We start from the raw sequence: 18,226 nt of genomic DNA, 5'->3' as shown, positions 1-18,226 counted from the left end.
TACAATAACTGTTCCAATAACTACAATAACTTTTATGTAATTTATTCTTGTGATGCAAAGCTGAATTTTAAGCAGTCATTACAGCCTTCAGTGTCATCAGATGATCTGAATGATTCTTCAGAAATCATTCTAATGTGCTGATTTGGTGCTCATGAAACATTTCTCACTATTATCACTGTTGAAAAAGGTTGCATTACTTAAAACTTTTATTTATTACTGCATTAACTGCTGATGTTTTATTTATATATTAGTTCTTTTAAAAAAATCTTACTGACTCCAAACTTTTAAAAGATAATGTATGCAAAAAATCGTATCTATTACAATTGCAATTCGGCCACAATTATACTTAACAATTATAAGTTATTAATTTGAATATTATAAAGATTTTCATACCTCCTGAAGAATCTTCAGAGCCTTCACATGTCTGTGGATTATTGAAAAGAGACAACATTACTGTTAGTAGAAAATTTAAAAACAATAAATTATTTGACTCGAACAAAAACATCTGTCCAATTCTGTCAAACAGGAATGTCTTTGATCATCCAAGTGATACCAACATTTCGACAGCCAATTTAAGAAGCCAGTTGAAATCCATAACAAATACATTTGAAGGGCTTAGGGGAAAAAGCAGGCTTGCTTAGATACTGGATCAAATTTAATAAATGTACTGTACACACTTAATGACTCCATTGAGTCACTGCTGAAATGCAATATCTTAAGGCACACAGTCAAGTAATAGGCTGTCAGTTTGAGTATCAGAGGAGCTGCTGAGTGAATAAGAATAGACAGTGATAAAGATGTGGACAGAGCCTAGATAAAGAAGATCCCTAAAGGACATCACATGAAAAACAATAATACTGTACTTGGATTGCATTTAAATCCAGACAGAGACAAACACTCACTCTCTTTCTGAGTCCATCAGGTCTTTGGCAACATAGTAGGCTCTGGATTGGCCATCGATCTGTGAGTGATAGAAAAGAAAGCAATGAGAGATAAATGAAAAAATCCAGTGTTTAAGTACACACAGTTCAGTTACAGAACATGTTAAAGAGAAATATATAGATGGTATGTAGAAAAATTTGTGCTGTCAAAATTAGCACGTTAAAGCATGATATTAATTTGTTCAGTTTAACACATGAAAAATCAGAATCAGAATCAGAATCAGAATGAGCTTTATTGCCAGGTATGTTTACACATACGAGGAATTTGTTTTCGTGACAGAAGCTCCGCAGTACAACAGAATGACAGCGACAGAACATAAAACACATAATAAAAGAATAAAAAATACAAATATGTAGACAGTGAATGACAATATACAAATGACAATTGTAGGCAGGTATATTACAAAGTGAAGTTATGTATGTACATATATATTGTGTGCAAAATTTAAGTGTATACTAAGTATGTGTGTTAGATAAATAAAGTGTGTGTGTATATAAATATAAAGTGTAGTGTGTTCGCCATTATTGTCAGCTGTTCATAAGATGGATTGCCTGAGGGAAGAAACTGGTCCTGTGTCTGGTCGTTCTAGTGCTCAGTGCTCTGTAGCGTCGACCAGATGGCAACAGTTCAAAGAGGGAGTGTGCTGGATGTGAGGGGTCCAGAGTGATTTTGACAGCCCTTTTTCTCACTCTGGATAAGTACAGTTCTTGAATAGATGGGAGAGTTGAACCGATGATTCGCTCAGCAGTCCGGACTACTCTCTGTAGTCTTCTGAGGTCAGATTTAGAAGCTGAGCTGAACCAGACAGTTACTGAAGTGCAGAGGATGGATTCAATGATGGTGGAGTAGAACTGTTTCAGCAGCTCCTGTGGCAGGTTTAACTTCCTCAGCTGGCGGAGAAAGTACAACCTCTGCTGGGCCTTTTTTACGATGGAGTCAATGTGAATGTCCCACTTCAGGTCCTGAGAGATGGTGGTTCCCAGGAACCTGAATGACTCCACTGCAGTCACAGGGCTGTTCATGATGGTGAGTGGGGGGAGTGCAGGGGGGTCTCTCCTGAAGTCCACGATCATCTCCACTGTTTTGAGGGTGTTAAGCTCCAGGTTGTTGAGACTGCACCAGACAGCCAGCTCTTTTACCTCCTGTCTGTAAGCAGACTCGTCACCGTCCTGAATGAGGCCGATGAGTGTGGTGTCATCTGCAAACTTCAGGAGCTTGACAGAGGGGTTCTTAGATGTGCAATCGTTGGTGTACAGGGAGAAGAGCAGTGGGGAGAGAACGCAGCCCTGGGGAGCTCCGGTGCTGATTGTACGGGTGCTGGATGTGTATTTTCCCAGCCTCACTAGCTGCTGCCTGTCTGTCAGGAAGCTGTTGATCCACTGACAGACGGAGGTGGGCACGGAGAGCTGATTTAGTTTGGGCAGGAGGAGGTTTGGGATGATCGTGTTGAAGGCCGAGCTGAAGTCCACAAACAGGATCCTCACATAAGTCCCCGGTCTGTCTAGGTGTTGCAGAACATAATGCAGTCCAGTGTTTACTGCATCGTCCACAGACCTGTTTGCTCTGTAGGCAAACTGAAGAGGATCCAGCAAGGGCCCAGTGATGTCCTTCAGGTGGGCCAGCACCAGTTTTTCAAATGACTTCATGACTACAGACGTTAGAGCCACAGGCCTGTAGTCATTTAGTCCTGTAATTTTGGGTTTCTTAGGGATGGGGATGATGGTGGAACGTTTGAGGCATGAAGGGACTTCGCACAGCTCCAGCGATCTGTTGAAGATCTGTGTGAAGATGGGGGCCAGCTGGTCAGCACAGGATTTCAGACAGGCTGGTGTAACACAGTCTGGGCCTGGTGATTTTTTTTTTTTTTTTTTTTTTTTTTTTTAATGCATAAATATTTAATGCATTTAACACAGGGGCGGAGCTAGGGTTGGCCACCCCACCCACAACTGCTGCTTCCTTATGTCTCTTTTTTCTCTGTTTATTTAGACACAGAACATCTTTACGAACACATCAAATGGGAGACTTTCAGACATGCACTCTAACTTTACCTCAGTGCCAGGCACTAGTCAAACAAGCATGGAAAAGGTAAAGGTGACGAGGAGCTCCAGTAGAACAACAGTGAACCCCGGTCAGATGAGATGTTGTCAGGACATATGTCAGTAAAACCATCAGCCGTTATACTATGCTCATTGCACATGCTCTTCAATTGCAACTGCACGCTGTATATTATTTCATACTAAAGTGCAAATGAAACTACGAGCATGCAATTTTGTAGTTATGTCATCAGTTAAGTCATGAATTTACCAAAAAGGCAATTAAAGCTGCCTTAAAACTGTGCATGCATGTACTGTATTTGTTATGCATGAGTCACATTTAAGAACATGTCTCTGAACATGTTTTGAAAACTTTTCTGGAGCAGCCCAGCACTGTCTCCATCATCTAACACACTTGATTCAACTCATCAGCTCATTAGAGACTTTAAGACCTGAAGTGGGTCAGAAAAAGTAAAGAGAAAATATGATGCGTGTCAGATCCGCGTTATGTTTAGCATCTGCAGCTCTTAAAACCAGCCAAAATAACCTAATAACCCCGCTGCTGTGATGTCTGTTCATCAAAGAACAAAAGAACAAAGAGACGAATAAATGACTTTTGTAGCTTTAAGGATTCATCTATATTTAATTCAGTGTTTGATAACTTCAGTTCAATTTCTGTATATTTCCTACTTGCTGAAGGGCACAAGTACTGTAGCAAAATATTATATTTATTATAGGGTTTATTTGAAGATTGAAAAAGTTCACTTAAATAAGAAGTTGTTTTTTTAAAGTCTAATAAATGGTAAAACTGATAGCTCTCAATTATACTGTTATGCTTAACGGCAATAGTCAATGGTTAAATATTATGAAAAAAAAAAACCTTTCCTAGAGACATCAGTAGTATTGGTTTCAGTGATGTTATTTCTACATTAATTTAAAGACTATATAAAAGTATATTTAAAAACTTTATTGTTAAGTGGGATTCATAAAAATTTACAATTAATTAGTAAAAATTGTACAATCCTGTCAAAAGAAGACAGATTATTTCATTAATGCACAATGCAAACGGGAAAGCTTTCCTGGACGTGCCCCTTTAAGCACAGATGCATTATGGATGAGATGCTGTGTTCATGGCAAGCACAATTCTACCATTGATTTGCAAGCTAATCACAGCTGTCTGAACACAAGTGTTACTACTGAATGGCTGTGTTTAGGAGAAAATGACTGCATGACTGGTACTTCACTGCTAATACTATATATTACATATTCATGTTTAGATTCTTAAAAAGTCTTTAATATCTGTGCTAGGCTCACTTTTACGCATGTAAAATCCATAACAAAACCAATTACAGAGCAGCTGGCTTTTTTCCAGCTTGTTGCTGTGCTGAAATGAGGCTGGGATAGGTTACTCCCAGATATTCTTTTCTTTTTAAAGACGAAGAAAACAACGAAACAGGCGTCACAAGGCCGGGGCCCTGGCTGATATTACAGTGGCAGAGGAAAGGGGTGGGGTCCGCCTCACACTCCAGCACTGAACTGACTGCCAGGAGACGTATGAACCTGAATCTCACAAAACTTGCACACACAGGGAATTCCAGTTCAACAGGGAGGGTCCTTGTTTTTATCTACTTTAGCATGCAAACCTGTCATTACTTGGGTAACACACGGGTTTCAGTCTTTGTTATCAGTAACCTACAAAAGTGATGAAAAAAAAGCTAAATATGTTAAAGTATAAAGATCCATTTATACTGTGAAAGAGATTTGTGTTTATAATTTGTTTTATTATATCGTATAATATTTATATTGTATTAGGTTTTAAAAGTACTGTACTGTACTGTAAGTAATGTATTGTAAATTATTTTATTTTTTTATTATTATTATTATTCTGCTCTGCTCATCAAGGCTGAATTTATTTTATTAAAATGACAGTAAAAACAGTAACATTGTTTCTATCTTTTCTATTTTAATGTTTCCTGTGATTGCAAAGCTGAATTACCATCAGCCATTACTCCAGTCTCCAGTGTCACATCATCATTCAGAAATTATTCTAATACGCTGATTTTACACACACACACACACACACACAAACACACATTTAAATTCTTATTATCAATGTTAAAAACAGTTGTGGTGCTTAATCTTTTCATGACTGTCCGATGAACATGAAATTTCAAAAGAACAGCATTTATTTAAAATAACATCTTTTATAACAAATTGAATGCAGAATTTCTTACAAGAAACATCTTATTTGTGTGAGCACTGACATTAGAATATTTGCATGAGATAATATAAAATTGATAACTGACCTGTCGGTCATGGCAGTGGTCTCCACAACCATCCTCTTCCTCAGATGTGCGTCCATGGTCTTCCTCATTGGACACAGTGGCAGACACAGGACAAACAGGGAATGGCTCAGTGTAGGCACTGTGAATGGATAAAAACATGACAGAAATGTTAAATGCACTATGATCACTATGGATTAGTTACTGTATTATACACTTCGGTGTCCAGCCATGCAAAAGATTCCCCCTCTTCATTTAACAAGCCCTGGTGAGAATAATTTGTCCCCCCTCCAACCTCCTCCTTACAGAAGTAACACGGATGGCTGGGGCCAGATTGTGAGGAGATTTACAGTTGGGCATGAAGGGCTGGCTTGGTGATCCTGTGGTGAGCACTTAAACCGAAAAAAAAAAAGGATCCGAGGATACGCAAATATACGCATTTTTAGTGCATTTGCACTTATACTTATTTAAAGGCATTAGCAAGCAACTCTTTGGCGTAGAAAAAAAAGCATTTAAAGTTACTGTGTATGCATAATGTCAATGTACAAAAGATTTTGAGGTGCCCAGCTGCGTGTCATACTACTCAAGGATACTGTACACTGCACACACAAAATGTGTGATGTTGGAAGTGGAAATTGCTCATTGCTCTTAGCCAGCTGAACTGGGATGGCTAAGGTGACAGTTCGTTTAGAGGCCCCAGATGAACCATATAGAAGCCTTCTGGCAGGACGTCACAACAATCACCAGCGGAGGACTCCATTTTCAGTGAAATGGGAACGAGAGTTAGCATAAGACAAAACAAGCTGATTTTTACATCTCAAACACCTTTCAAAGGAATTCAAACTGAAATTGCCCATATGTAGCTCTCCAGGATCAAATAAAACCAAGATTTAATTATTAACACATCTGTATAATAGACTGGTATTTGATTTACATCTTTTGCATTGTGCAGAGGGGATTGTCACAACACAACAACAACATAATACAACACAATATTCTAATATATATAAATATAGTAAAATAAAAAATACATAACAATATACTATAAATAAACATCTCAAAGAAACAGTATTATATAAAAAAGTACAAAAATAAAATAAAATACAAATTTAACAAACAAAAAAGCATTGGGAACAAATAAAGTTTGTGTAAAAATGTGCATCAATCCTACATAATCTCTCTATCTGCCAACAGTGACAATTTACACAATCCTCCTGACTCTTCAACATTACCATTTATGAGAAGCAATCATGAAGCAAAGTACTTCTCTAAGCTGTTTGCTTTAAGGTACCCATGAGCTAAATTTACTACACAAAATTACAGAGAGACTGCAATGATTTCCTATAATGCATCTATATGTCATACTGCCTGATGCTTTCCTGAGGCTTGTTATATGTAATTCAATTGATTTAAACTCTTGATAATAAAATATACATTAGAAACCCCAGTGTTTCTCTGTCTGACTCTGTGTAATAGTGCTATTATAGAAGATAAGCATCACTGAGACGACTTCATTACCAGACTTCATTTAACAAAACGTATCTGAATGCAGATGAGGAGAGAGCAACGAGCAGCATGTGTGTAAGCTGAACCGAGAGATGCATATTCCTGCTTGGTTTTAGTTTGGTGGGTCTAAGATTCAAAATGGGTCTAATTTAATCTATATATGAGATTATTCTTTATATAGTCATCTGTGAACCAAGTAATTTTTCTTTTGTGTTAAATATGGCTTTTAAAATCACTGCATTCAATTTAGATGATCTGCTTTCTCACAAAAATGTGTACACATATTTACATTGAAAATATTATTCAAGTCAAACACTGGCCCTCAGCCTTTACTGTAATATTAGAAAGACATGGAGAAAGCTGGGAACAATGACAACAACAACATCTTTGTGGTAGCCTTGCTTTCCTGACTGCCACACCTCGTCTTGTTGTTTGGGTCGCAGGGGAGTCTGGGAGATCGGTATTGCCTGTCTCCACCCCATCCCACTGACCCTGTCCCCTAGCCCTGGTCCTGCATTTCCTGTAAACAGCAGCGTGGAGGCTCTTTGGCTGGGTGCGTCCCCTCTTGGGATAACCTGGCAATGACCTGAGAGCCCTGGGCACCAGGCCCAACTTGAACCGGAACAGACCAGGCCAGACCCACACCCACACCCAACTTTGTGAGCATTAAAATGCATTTACAAAGTCATTCAGAACACATATGAAAATATGTGTTTCTTTTCTCTCAGTTATCTGGTAGGTTTTATGTTTCAAACTATATTTCTTAGTATCTTAATATCTCCAACTCTTTTCCTCTTTTTAGGTTTGATGCTATGTTTGCTGAATGTTGTATTTTTCTTATTACAATTGGATAATAATAATAATGACAATATTGAAAGGTTAGTTCAGCCAAAAAATGAAAATGAAGCCATAAATTGCTCACCCTGAAGTCATCTTAGGTGTATTCTTCTTTCAGATGAATTCAGTTGTTTTCATTGAGTTATTAAAAAAATTATCTTTGATCTTTCAAGCTGTTTGATGCAACCCAGTGTTGCACTTTATCGGTCCATGAGTATTTTAATAAAAATCTCATCCATTTAAAAAAAGTGTCTCACAAGGCTCCCGGGGGTGGCAAAGGCCTCCTGTAGTGAATCGATGTGTTTTTGTGAGATAAATATCCATATTAAAAATGTAATAGTCATTTTAATCTAGCTTGCATCCGAATACTTCATCCCGAAGCAGTTCCAGGGGAATGAAGTATGAGGTCAACTTTGTGCATGCGCCACTCAGAAGTGATGCATGTGGAAATGCAGAGGAGAGATCAAAACAAAACAATAGTCACTAATTAGAAGCACAAAACAAGGATTTGTAAAGAAGAATGTCAGAGGATTTAGATATAAGCCAAGAGGAGACTGGTTTTCCTTTGTTTCCTTTGCTCCTGTTTACAAATGTTGGTTTTCACGAGACTCCCCCGGAACTGCTTCCATTTTACAACAGTGATTATTATGTTTTAAGTATGGAGTAAGTCAAAAAGAGTTGGCTACAGAAGGCCTTTGTTCACCCCCCGGAGCCATGTGAAACACTTTTTTTTAATGAATGCGCTTTCTATTAAACTTCTCATGGACCGATGCAGTGCAATACCCCTGAGTGGGATCAAATAGCTTGAAAGATCACAGACGATTTTTTAAATAACTCTGACTGGATTCGTATGAAAGAAGAAAGTCATATACTTTACACCTAGGATGACTTCAAGGGGAGTAATTCATGGGCTAATTCACAAAAAAGGTAGGAGCTCAACACACTCGTCCAAAAATCCAATAGGCAAAAAAAAATATATATATTGTGTAGATCCAAAATATACAAAGATATAAAGATGAAAGAGATCCGCACTTGTCACAATAAAGCTCAAAAAGCTTATTCCATTTATTGTACAGAGGTCACAAAAATATGTGGAAAGAAGTGCAAAAGTGCAAGTGGAGAACGTTTTCGGGTATTAACCCTTCCTCAGTGCCAAATCTATAATTTCTAAAATTATTATAGATTAAATTCTGATTATTATATTCTATATGAATACTTTTCAAAATACACAAACATACAGTATATATTTTGAAAATATTTACATGTATATACATTATATATTTATATTCTTATATTTTATAATATATATAAATATACTGAATATATAAACATAACATGTTTTTCTTAAAAATATAGCACAAATTTGTATTTATATATACATAATAAATATGTACAATATCCTCTATATATGTTTGTAAAATGGCACAGCTTTTTAAATATCTGAAAGTAATATTCTTATCAATCAGTCAAGCTTTAGCCTATAATATGATATTATGATAATCAAGTATCAAGTAATGTGCTTGTCATTTGCGCATTAGTTCCGCCTACTATGGGAAACCACAGTATTTTGACAAGAAAAAACTATTAAAAATATTGTTTACATGTAGAGTGTTAATTCTGTATGCTATGTAAGACACTCTCACTCTGTTTCTTTATTTCAGTTTGAGAAAAAAGCTAAGTGAAGGTGAGTCGTGTGCCATCACACTTGAGTTTACGGTAAGCGAAATACAGGTGCGCTCAGCAGCCATTGAAATGATATGAAAAATACCACAGATCGCTTGATGGAGAGAGAACTCTGAAGTGCTCAGGTAAAGTGTTCTGTGAGTGAGAATATATCTGTGCTTATACTTATCCTCCAACTCACACACTGGTAAGTAAAATCTGAGAATTTATTAGCCAATGGTTAATATTAGACATCATTTAGTCATGAGATATTAATTATAACTATAAACAACCCACTATCATGCTAAAGGACTATCATATCTTTCCTCAGTCATTCCCTCACACAATCCACTGTCCTTGAGGATCAGCAATTAGGACAAAACGTTTCTCTGTAACACTTTATTTTAAGGTGTCCATGTTACACGGTACATGTACTTACTATTATAATAACAAATAATTATGCATAATTACATGCAAGAAACCCCACACCAAACCCTAATTCTAACCCTAACCATATAGTAAGTACATGTAGTTAATTAATATTACTCTGTACTTAAATGTATAATTACGCTCTGACAAGGACACCTTAAAATAAATTGTAACCAATTTCTCTTGTGACAATACATCTCTTGACTTGAAGAGATTGTCTCTGACAATCTCTTGTTAAAAGTATTGTTAGCAAATAAGTCAAAGCAATCAAGAGTACATGAAACATTGTTCAAATACCTGAAAAGCACAGAAACACTAGATATGATTTTTTTCCTCCTATTTATTTATTTCTCTGTCTTTCTTTCCAAATCTATGCACACTCCACACTCCAGATCAGTAAGTGGCAGTAATGCACCTCATAAAACTGATTTTGCACAGACTTCTGAGGGAGTGTAACGGTTTAATGATCTACAACAAAATATAACAAGTTTTGGTGATAACTAAACTAATATTTAATTAATTCGCTAGAACTAACATCAAAAGTCCAAAAAGTTAGTCAGAAATATACATGTACATACAAACTGACCACCAGTTTTCGGGTACAGCACTAAACTTGGAAGCAGGTGGCTGTTTGTTTGTTTTTTTCTGCCTGTGTTGCGGAGGACCCACAGTTGAGTTACTTGCCAACCAGGATGCATATTTTGCTTACATGTTAGATTATCAAATTTACTGGATTGTATACACAGGTGGACATTGGAGTCTGGACTATTACACACTGACCATTCTGGATATGTAGTGCGTTGTTTTAATTCTGTGTCATCGTTTTGTGTAATACAATTCTGTTGTCTTATATATGTCATCTTATTGTTTTATCTGCAAACTCAACATTTAAAATGTTTAAACAATCCATTTTTAAACTGTGTAGCCTCTGTCGATAGAACCAAGTGTTACACTGTAATTGGCTTAGGCATGAAAAAAAAAATTGTTTTATGCACCTGCAATCAATCACTTTCCTGTCATTGTGTCTCCATCCACCAAAGTGGCAATGTCAATTTTTCTCTGAAAGCATTCAAAATAGGACAAACGAAAACACACAGAACATCAGCATTGACAAAGGATTCTCTTGGGACACAGAGCAACTAATGGTGCAGACACACAGGCCCATTTGCAAAAATGCAATGCTGTTAGATTGCACAGCAACACAATGAGTCAATAATGTCACCAGAAAAAAGCTCCCTGGCTCCCATATTATCTTCTGAATAATAGAGGATGCTCAAAAGTGTGCCACCTTAACACTGTGTCCAAGACTAACACCCAAATGCAGCATGAATTCACACTTTTCCCAGCACTCAAAAATAAATCAATAACAATTACTGGGAAAAGCTAAAAACAATGTATGGTTATGGAAAGGATATTATGGACATTCACACCTGAATTTTAACGACAAATACCTGGTCATTTTCCATAGGAAAAATATCAAATGAACCTAATCAGATGAATTATGTTCTTATTGTGAATTTTTTTATATCATGCTATCACTTCATTTTACTTCTAGCAATGGATTTTATTTTGCATTAAAGCATGAAATCTGTACTGAGCTTTATTTTAGGAAAGTAAATCCACAATGACTAATGTATGCATAATCTATACAATTTTAATCTAAATAATGTGAATAAATGAAGACAAGTGAGCTGGATTTAAATACATGTTTTTTCACAGAGTCAATAAAAAATTTGATTTCTTTCTATTTTGAATAAAATTATGACAAAATAATTACAAAAAAAGAGTGATAAACAATGGAAAGACTAACATCAATATAAGCAATTCTGAAACTTTTCCCTTGTGTTTCTCTGAAAATCTGATTAAAAAGCTACCCAGAGGCCACTTGAAAAAGTCAGAGTCTTTGAACACTGGAGGTAATTGAGCAGAGGTTTCTAATGATGACTCTGGGGTGGTAAAGTGAGAGTAAAGAGGGTCATACTCTCAAAAGAAGGTCAGAAAGTCATCTGTCTTTAAACCTCAATAATTACACAAATCTCCCAAAAGCTCAATAAAAGAAACACACTTGGGGAATTTGGTTTAATAACACTACAGGCTACTAAAATGCTCACCCAGAGGACAGAAATCTCTTACTGGTTTCCTCATCTATTCCCCTCCACTCAGCTGCATCAGGCTGTGAGAGGATTGCAGTAAAGGTGAAAAATAGCCTTAATGTTTAATTCACCTTTTTCCAATACTATTTGTATCACTGAACTATTGCATTTAATTCTTTTTCACACAGATAAGGTACTCCAACAAATCCTGCAAATGGGAAAATCAGATAAGCTACCTTGCAAGCATAGTCCGTCTTTGTAACCCATGAACTCAACTCCACAGGCTGCTCCACTACCACATGCACAACACAGCACCTACAGCGTAAGTGTTTGGCACGTCAGTTTGCATCATTGTATACTGCTGTATACAACAGTTAGTGGATTTCCAGCCAGTTGATCTTGCTTTTGCTTTGTCTGCAACTATTTTTGATTGGAAACACAACTGGCCCATAATGCTTCTGAAATGTTAAGTTTAACTAAAAAGCAATATCATTCTCCAGTAATTCACAATATAGACTAGAATCTCTGTAACACTCTAAGAATTGTTTATTCAGCCAGGAAGAATACAGAAAATGTTTTTGGACAGAGAGAGGTGCAAGCTGAGCTATCAAAGTGGCCAAACACTTGCCTAATTTCCTCTTAACATTGTTTTGGCCAGCACTTCCTCCAGACTTGGGTGATGGTACTGCCAGTGTGTTCAGAGGAAGGGGTTTCAACATTCAAAATTTAATTCTGCAGACAATCTTATGCTACAGAAATAAGTCTTCCTAATATATTCAGATCCCTTTTATCATTTTTACAATTATTTTTAATAATGTGGAAAAAAAAGTTCCTTTTAAAAGTTCCTTATTAAAAACCTGACCATACCTTTCAGGGTCTTGCTCTTGAGTGGTGGGTTTGTTTTCTATTCCTGCAAAGCTATTCATGTCCACATAGCCATCGTTCTCATTGGAAGTAGCTGCTGTCCAGTTGTGGTCATCAAAGAACTCTGTAATAGTGACTGCCCGAGTGGGTCGTCCACGTGGAATCTGGATATTTTCATAGTCTGAGTTTATTGCAGGAATGTTTTCATAATCAGAAGTATCTGCACTTGGGAAGGAGATGGAGCGTGGTTTAGTGAGTGGTAGGGGCATGAAGGGGGGCCGAGAGCGCTCCTCAAAAGACTCCACTCTGGCTATACCCCTGTTGCTAAAACTTTTAGGTGCACCTTGCCTTCTTTGCCTCTCTTTGTAAAGCAGAAATGTGGTAGGTATTTCCGAGTTACGCTGTGGATTTCCCACACGGGACTGAAGCTGTGGGGAGTCACTTGTACTCTTTCGATCAAGCTCCAGCACCCGAATGGGCCCATGGTGACTAGATTCAGACGATGACCTGGAGGAGCGGACACTACCATCTCCACGGGCTTTGCTTTCAGATTTTTTCTTAAATTTTAAGGCCAAGAAACGTTTAAATGAAGTCTTCTTTTTGGGGTTATCAGGAGATTCATGTTGGATTAGAAGTGATGGAGAGCTTTTGGTCACAGGCCTCTTAGTAATGTAAGCTAACTCAAAGGGTGGTGGGATATCAACTAGAGATGTAGGTGTCGACACACCACTGGAGGACTGGTGACTTCTTTGAGAAAAGCTTCCAGAGGAAGTAATCACACAGGGCAAAGAAAGTGTGTCATCTTTTTTTTGCAATCTGCATTCCTCTCTAGGAGATTTCTCACCCTCAAAGTGCCCTGAGAATGGTAAATCTCTGCCCTCAACAGAAAGCAACCGAGGAGAAAGAAGAAAGCGCCTTGGCTTCAGTGAGGGAATTATTTGGTCAGCCTCTGTTTCATCTAAAAGCTTGGGCTGCGGAACTCCATTCTGGTCCAAGGCCACAGTGTAGTAGTCGTGAGACTGGTACTCAGTGCCCGTCTCTTCAGGCACAGTCTCAGGAACATATCCAGGTACTTTCCCAGAGAGCGAGCGGGATCTCGTCACAATGCTCTTCCTGTCCAGAGAGATAAAATTCTCACCCTCGGAATCGAAGCCAGCCTCCTCGTAAATGTGTTCGTCACTTTCAGTGTCTGAGTCCTCAAAGAAAGGCACAATATGACAGTCCAGCTCTTCGATGTCCTCTTCGAATGCTTCTGTGGTGTGGGCAAAAACCAAGCGGTTTGTAAGTTCTGGAGTTCTGCCCATTTCCAAGTCAGCAGGAACAGTAATGTTGCAAAGTCTGAGACGTGGCTGGCAACTATTCCTCTGACTTAAAAGAGCTTGACCCCTTCTTATTGTTCGTTCTCTTATACTTTTACCCTTGGTTTTCCTCTCCATGTTTATCGGCTCATCTTCATCTCCTATCTCGACATAATCTTCAGATGACACACACTCCACCTGCTGATCTTCACCATCGTTGTCTTTGATATCAGCATAGTCATCCACTTCTTCATTTTTTGACATCTCTTGACCTTCAGAAGCAGGTTGAGAGACATCATTATCTAAATTTGCCTGTTCCTTCTCCAACTCTGCCACATCATTTGATGATATGTAGTAAGGCTCTTGGTTTGACGTTCCCTCTGTTGCGATCTCAGAGTCCATTGGTTTCTCTTTGCTGGACTCATCATCACTGCATCTTGCTTCTGGATCAGAGGTACATATCAAATCACTTGGCACAACCTCTATGACAGAATAGGGCTCAAATGCATCTTCTGTCTCCTCTGCAAACCTGAAACGTCCAGATGGGTCTTTGGTAGCACGTTCAGCCTGCCAAGTACTGTTGTCATCCAATGTGCCAATGACATCATAAGGGTATTCCTCACATAGTGAGGGTTGACTGCAGGTTGTAACCTTTGAAGAAAGTCCAGTCTCATCTTCTTGTGCCTCATGAATGCATTTTACATCTGCTTTAGTGTCCTCTTCATGCTGATTATTGACACAATAAAAACTGTCTGATGGTGGTTCCTCAAACTCCTCGTACAGACTTTGAGATTCACTTGCAGGCTGATCTATATTTAGTGTCTCATTCTCAGAAAATGCACAGGTGTCCTGAAGTACATTATAAGCATATTCTCCATTCTCGGCTGGTTTGATATCATCAGTGCTTTTGCTGTGGTCCTCATCTGCTGAATCAAAAATTTTATCGACCACTTCCGATAAATCTGAAGAGGCTGCATGCTGTACTTCAGTGGCTTGATGAATTTTACCTTCATCCTCTCCCACAGTTTCATCCACGGCCATTTGTAATTCTTCCTCTATTTCATTATAGCAACTAGTGTCATGGTTAGTGTCATAATTTACAATAAACTCTTTGTCAGATAAGTTGTTTTTGATGTCATCATCTGTACAGTTTTCTCTGGATGCATTTGCTTCTTCCTGTGTGACATCTGATTCGTTATCCTGGTTCAGCTCCAGTCTGTCAGAGGAGGTAATGTCCCCATTGCCCACCATGCTTTGGCTCACCTCAGAGGCTAGCCTTGGTTTTGGTGCCACATGAGGTTTAGGACCTCGGGTGGAGGGACAAGGCCTTGACATCAGGGTGGAGCACACAGTTATAGTCAAATGGCTTTGTCTTTGGTTGATAAGTTTGAAATTGCTTCTAAAAATCTGCAAACAAAAAGAGCGAAGAAAATTACATTTCATTGTTGAATTGTATATCCTTGCCCTTGCAATAGAAATAAGTGATATAATCTACAAACTGACTGACAACATGCCATTATGAGCTCAGCTGCTCCTTTAGAGCAGCATATTGATTGATCTACATTGACCATTTGATTGATGAATTGCAACCTTTGAACATAGAACATAATGAAGTGATTATATGCTCAATCCATTCACAGCATTTTCACAACCTTAAAAATAATAGGGTAATAATAGCAACTAATAAGATCCCATCCATTGATTTCAAAGTGCATCTTCTCAAAAAGGGTTAACCTGAAGGTCATTTTTGGTGAAACACACCCTTTCTGTTAACAAAACTCATACACCCCTTGTCTCTTCCTGTTATTTGCTACCTGCCTTGACGCACGTCCTATTAAACTCACCATGCACTTGGTGCTCACCCTACTAAGATGTTGTTTCCTGACACAACTAATTAACTATTCCAGCAGACTCTCCTGGAAGGACTGTGGACAGGAAGTGCAAAGGGGAAGGACATTAACAGTGCACCCCGTCTCCTCTATAAACCCCCCTCCCTATTTTTTTTCTACAAGAGCGCAGTTTTGCACAACACAAATACACTTCCTTCTCGTCAGTCTTCCCATGATTCACTCTCCAGTGATAAATCCCACCCCTCACAACCCCCAGACTGTTTTTTTCTTCTTCTTTTTTTCCCTTCTTTTTTTATTTTTTGGCTGAAAAGGTCATTTCAGTGCGTTAAAGAACAATAAAAAGAGAAACATTAACATCCCAACTAAGGTCCCCTTGGCAAAATAACAGGATATGAATTATGCAACAAGAATTCCCTTTAAACAAATGGTTAAACACAATGGGAGGAATAAAGGGAGAAACAAACTCTTCACTGTGCAAAGCCATCAGTACATGAACTGAGATTTGGGCTGTAAAGTGCTTTGTGTGTGTGTGTGTGTGTGTGTGTGTGTGTGTGTGTGTGTGTGTGTGTGTATATATATATATATATATATATATATATATATATATATATATATATATATATATATATATACATATATATATATATATACATATATATATTTACACGTATCTATGTGTTATTCAATTAAGAAATTAAGAACTGTAATTACATTTTATATATTTCTATATTTTCTATAAAAGGGACAGCCACCGTCAAAATAGTGTTACTTCTTATGTCAAACTTTTTTTTCACTATAATGTACGCATTCAAAGAATACCATGTAATACTGCGGACAGATGTGGACTATTAAATCACATAATTTAACAGTACTGAAAAGTTCACTCTGAATGTTTTGGTTTCATACCTGCGTTCATTGTCGGATGTCATCCACCATGGCATTTGATATATTTCCACATTATTCCTTGATATTCTGCCGAAGCAACATTATATATCCAGAGGTGCCGACATTTGTCATAAAGCCTGAGGAGTAAGCAATAAACACTTCATCACTTATTCGACGGCGTGCTTCCAAAAAATATCAGTTTTATTAGAGACTGTTGCAGAAGGTCTCTTCAGAACCGCGCGCTTCCCGCCTGAAGGAGTGAGAGAGATGCACGCGCGCTCCGATCTGCGCGTGGAGACTGAAGACTGAGGTGTTTTCCGCGCGCTTCCTGGGGAGGTACAGCGAGTCTCCCTCACAGTAATACAAGGATCGATGGCTGAACCCACTGAGAAAAACATCTAAAGCCAATAACCATTAATGGCGTGCGGCACTTTCACAAACAGCTGCTCAATTGCTGTCACTGGTAAAGTAATAATAATAACTCGTCATTTCTAATCCAATTCTGTTTGTATCACCACATTGCCATTCCATTTAGATTCATAGCCTAGAAATGATTGCTTAAATCATTAGGTAAGATAATAACAATAATAAAAAAATTTGGTAGAAAATTTTAAAAACAAATGTTCCTGAAAACAGGTTATGCAGTTTCTCTAAATGCCTTTGGCCGGGCTTCCTTTCTGCTCATCTGTTGCCTGATTGGAGGAAAGCAGCTCTTTAAAAACCTCTCTTCATAACAGGAAACTGCTATCCCTTTTTTTCCTGCACAACAGGCAACAAATGAACAAAGGTGCTGCTGTTAACTCTACCAGGGAATTACTGCATTCAAAATTTAGAGTGTATTTTTCCTAATGGAACTCCACAGTGATAGGAGAAGACTAATTCAATGAGTATTTTTAGATTAAAACAGTTCTTATAAATAATCCAAACAGGGGACGCCCAGGGGAAGCACCAGTTTTTTTCAGGGCCTGCCAGTGATAGCCCTGACTCAGCTGGTGCACTATGCAAGATAATACATTAAAAAAAAAAAAAAAAAAAAAAAAAAAAACACTTGGTGTTAGATTTAGTACTGGGATAAATCATCACTTAACATGTAGCTAATAATAATTAAAAAAAAAGTATTATTATTTTTATACACAAAGCAAAATTGCAACTGACCTTGACAGCCAATGATCATCATGCATTTGTTATTTGAAGCAAATTGTCAGCAAAAAGGAATGACTTGATTGGACTACATAAATTCAGATATGTAAATGGATCACTTCTGCCTTAAAAAAAAAAACTGTAAAAAAAAAAAAAAATTCTCCCCTACAAAATTCATGCAATTTAATGATCAAAATACAATTTTGTGTGGACATTTGTGTGGATATTAACTTCAAAATTCATAAAGTAGGCCTGACACTGACACTTGACACTCAAAATCAGTAGGAAAAAATGTAATTCAGTCAAATGACATTCTACGGAGCCCCGCACATGACACACAGAAAAAAATATAAGGCTAAATCGTGTGCACGATTTACTAATTCGCTCCCTCAATGTACTAAAAAA

At 37.7% G+C, this 18,226-nt stretch overlaps 1 protein-coding gene across 2 annotated transcripts in view; it reads right to left on the bottom strand.

The window, feature by feature from the left end:
• Positions 1 to 17,478, bottom strand: part of LOC128022409 (FYVE, RhoGEF and PH domain-containing protein 5) — a 42,430-nt gene extending 24,952 nt beyond the window's left edge. For both annotated transcript variants that reach the window (XM_052609961.1, XM_052609962.1), the window contains exons 1-5: positions 16,703 to 17,478; positions 12,652 to 15,353; positions 5,282 to 5,399; positions 903 to 961; positions 394 to 424 (exon numbers count right to left, since the gene is read on the bottom strand). In XM_052609961.1, the coding sequence (XP_052465921.1) occupies positions 394 to 424; positions 903 to 961; positions 5,282 to 5,399; positions 12,652 to 15,281 (2,838 nt within the window). In that variant the 5' untranslated portion in view covers positions 15,282 to 15,353; positions 16,703 to 17,478. The remainder of the gene's footprint in view (positions 1 to 393; positions 425 to 902; positions 962 to 5,281; positions 5,400 to 12,651; positions 15,354 to 16,702) is intronic.
• Between the last annotated feature and the right edge of the window lie 748 nt (positions 17,479 to 18,226).

Source organism: Carassius gibelio, chromosome A11 (genome assembly GCF_023724105.1).
Source record: "Carassius gibelio isolate Cgi1373 ecotype wild population from Czech Republic chromosome A11, carGib1.2-hapl.c, whole genome shotgun sequence".
Taxonomy (NCBI): domain Eukaryota; kingdom Metazoa; phylum Chordata; class Actinopteri; order Cypriniformes; family Cyprinidae; genus Carassius; species Carassius gibelio.
The sequence above is the reverse complement of the archived record's forward strand: the minus strand, read 5'-3'. Positions and strand labels throughout refer to the sequence as shown.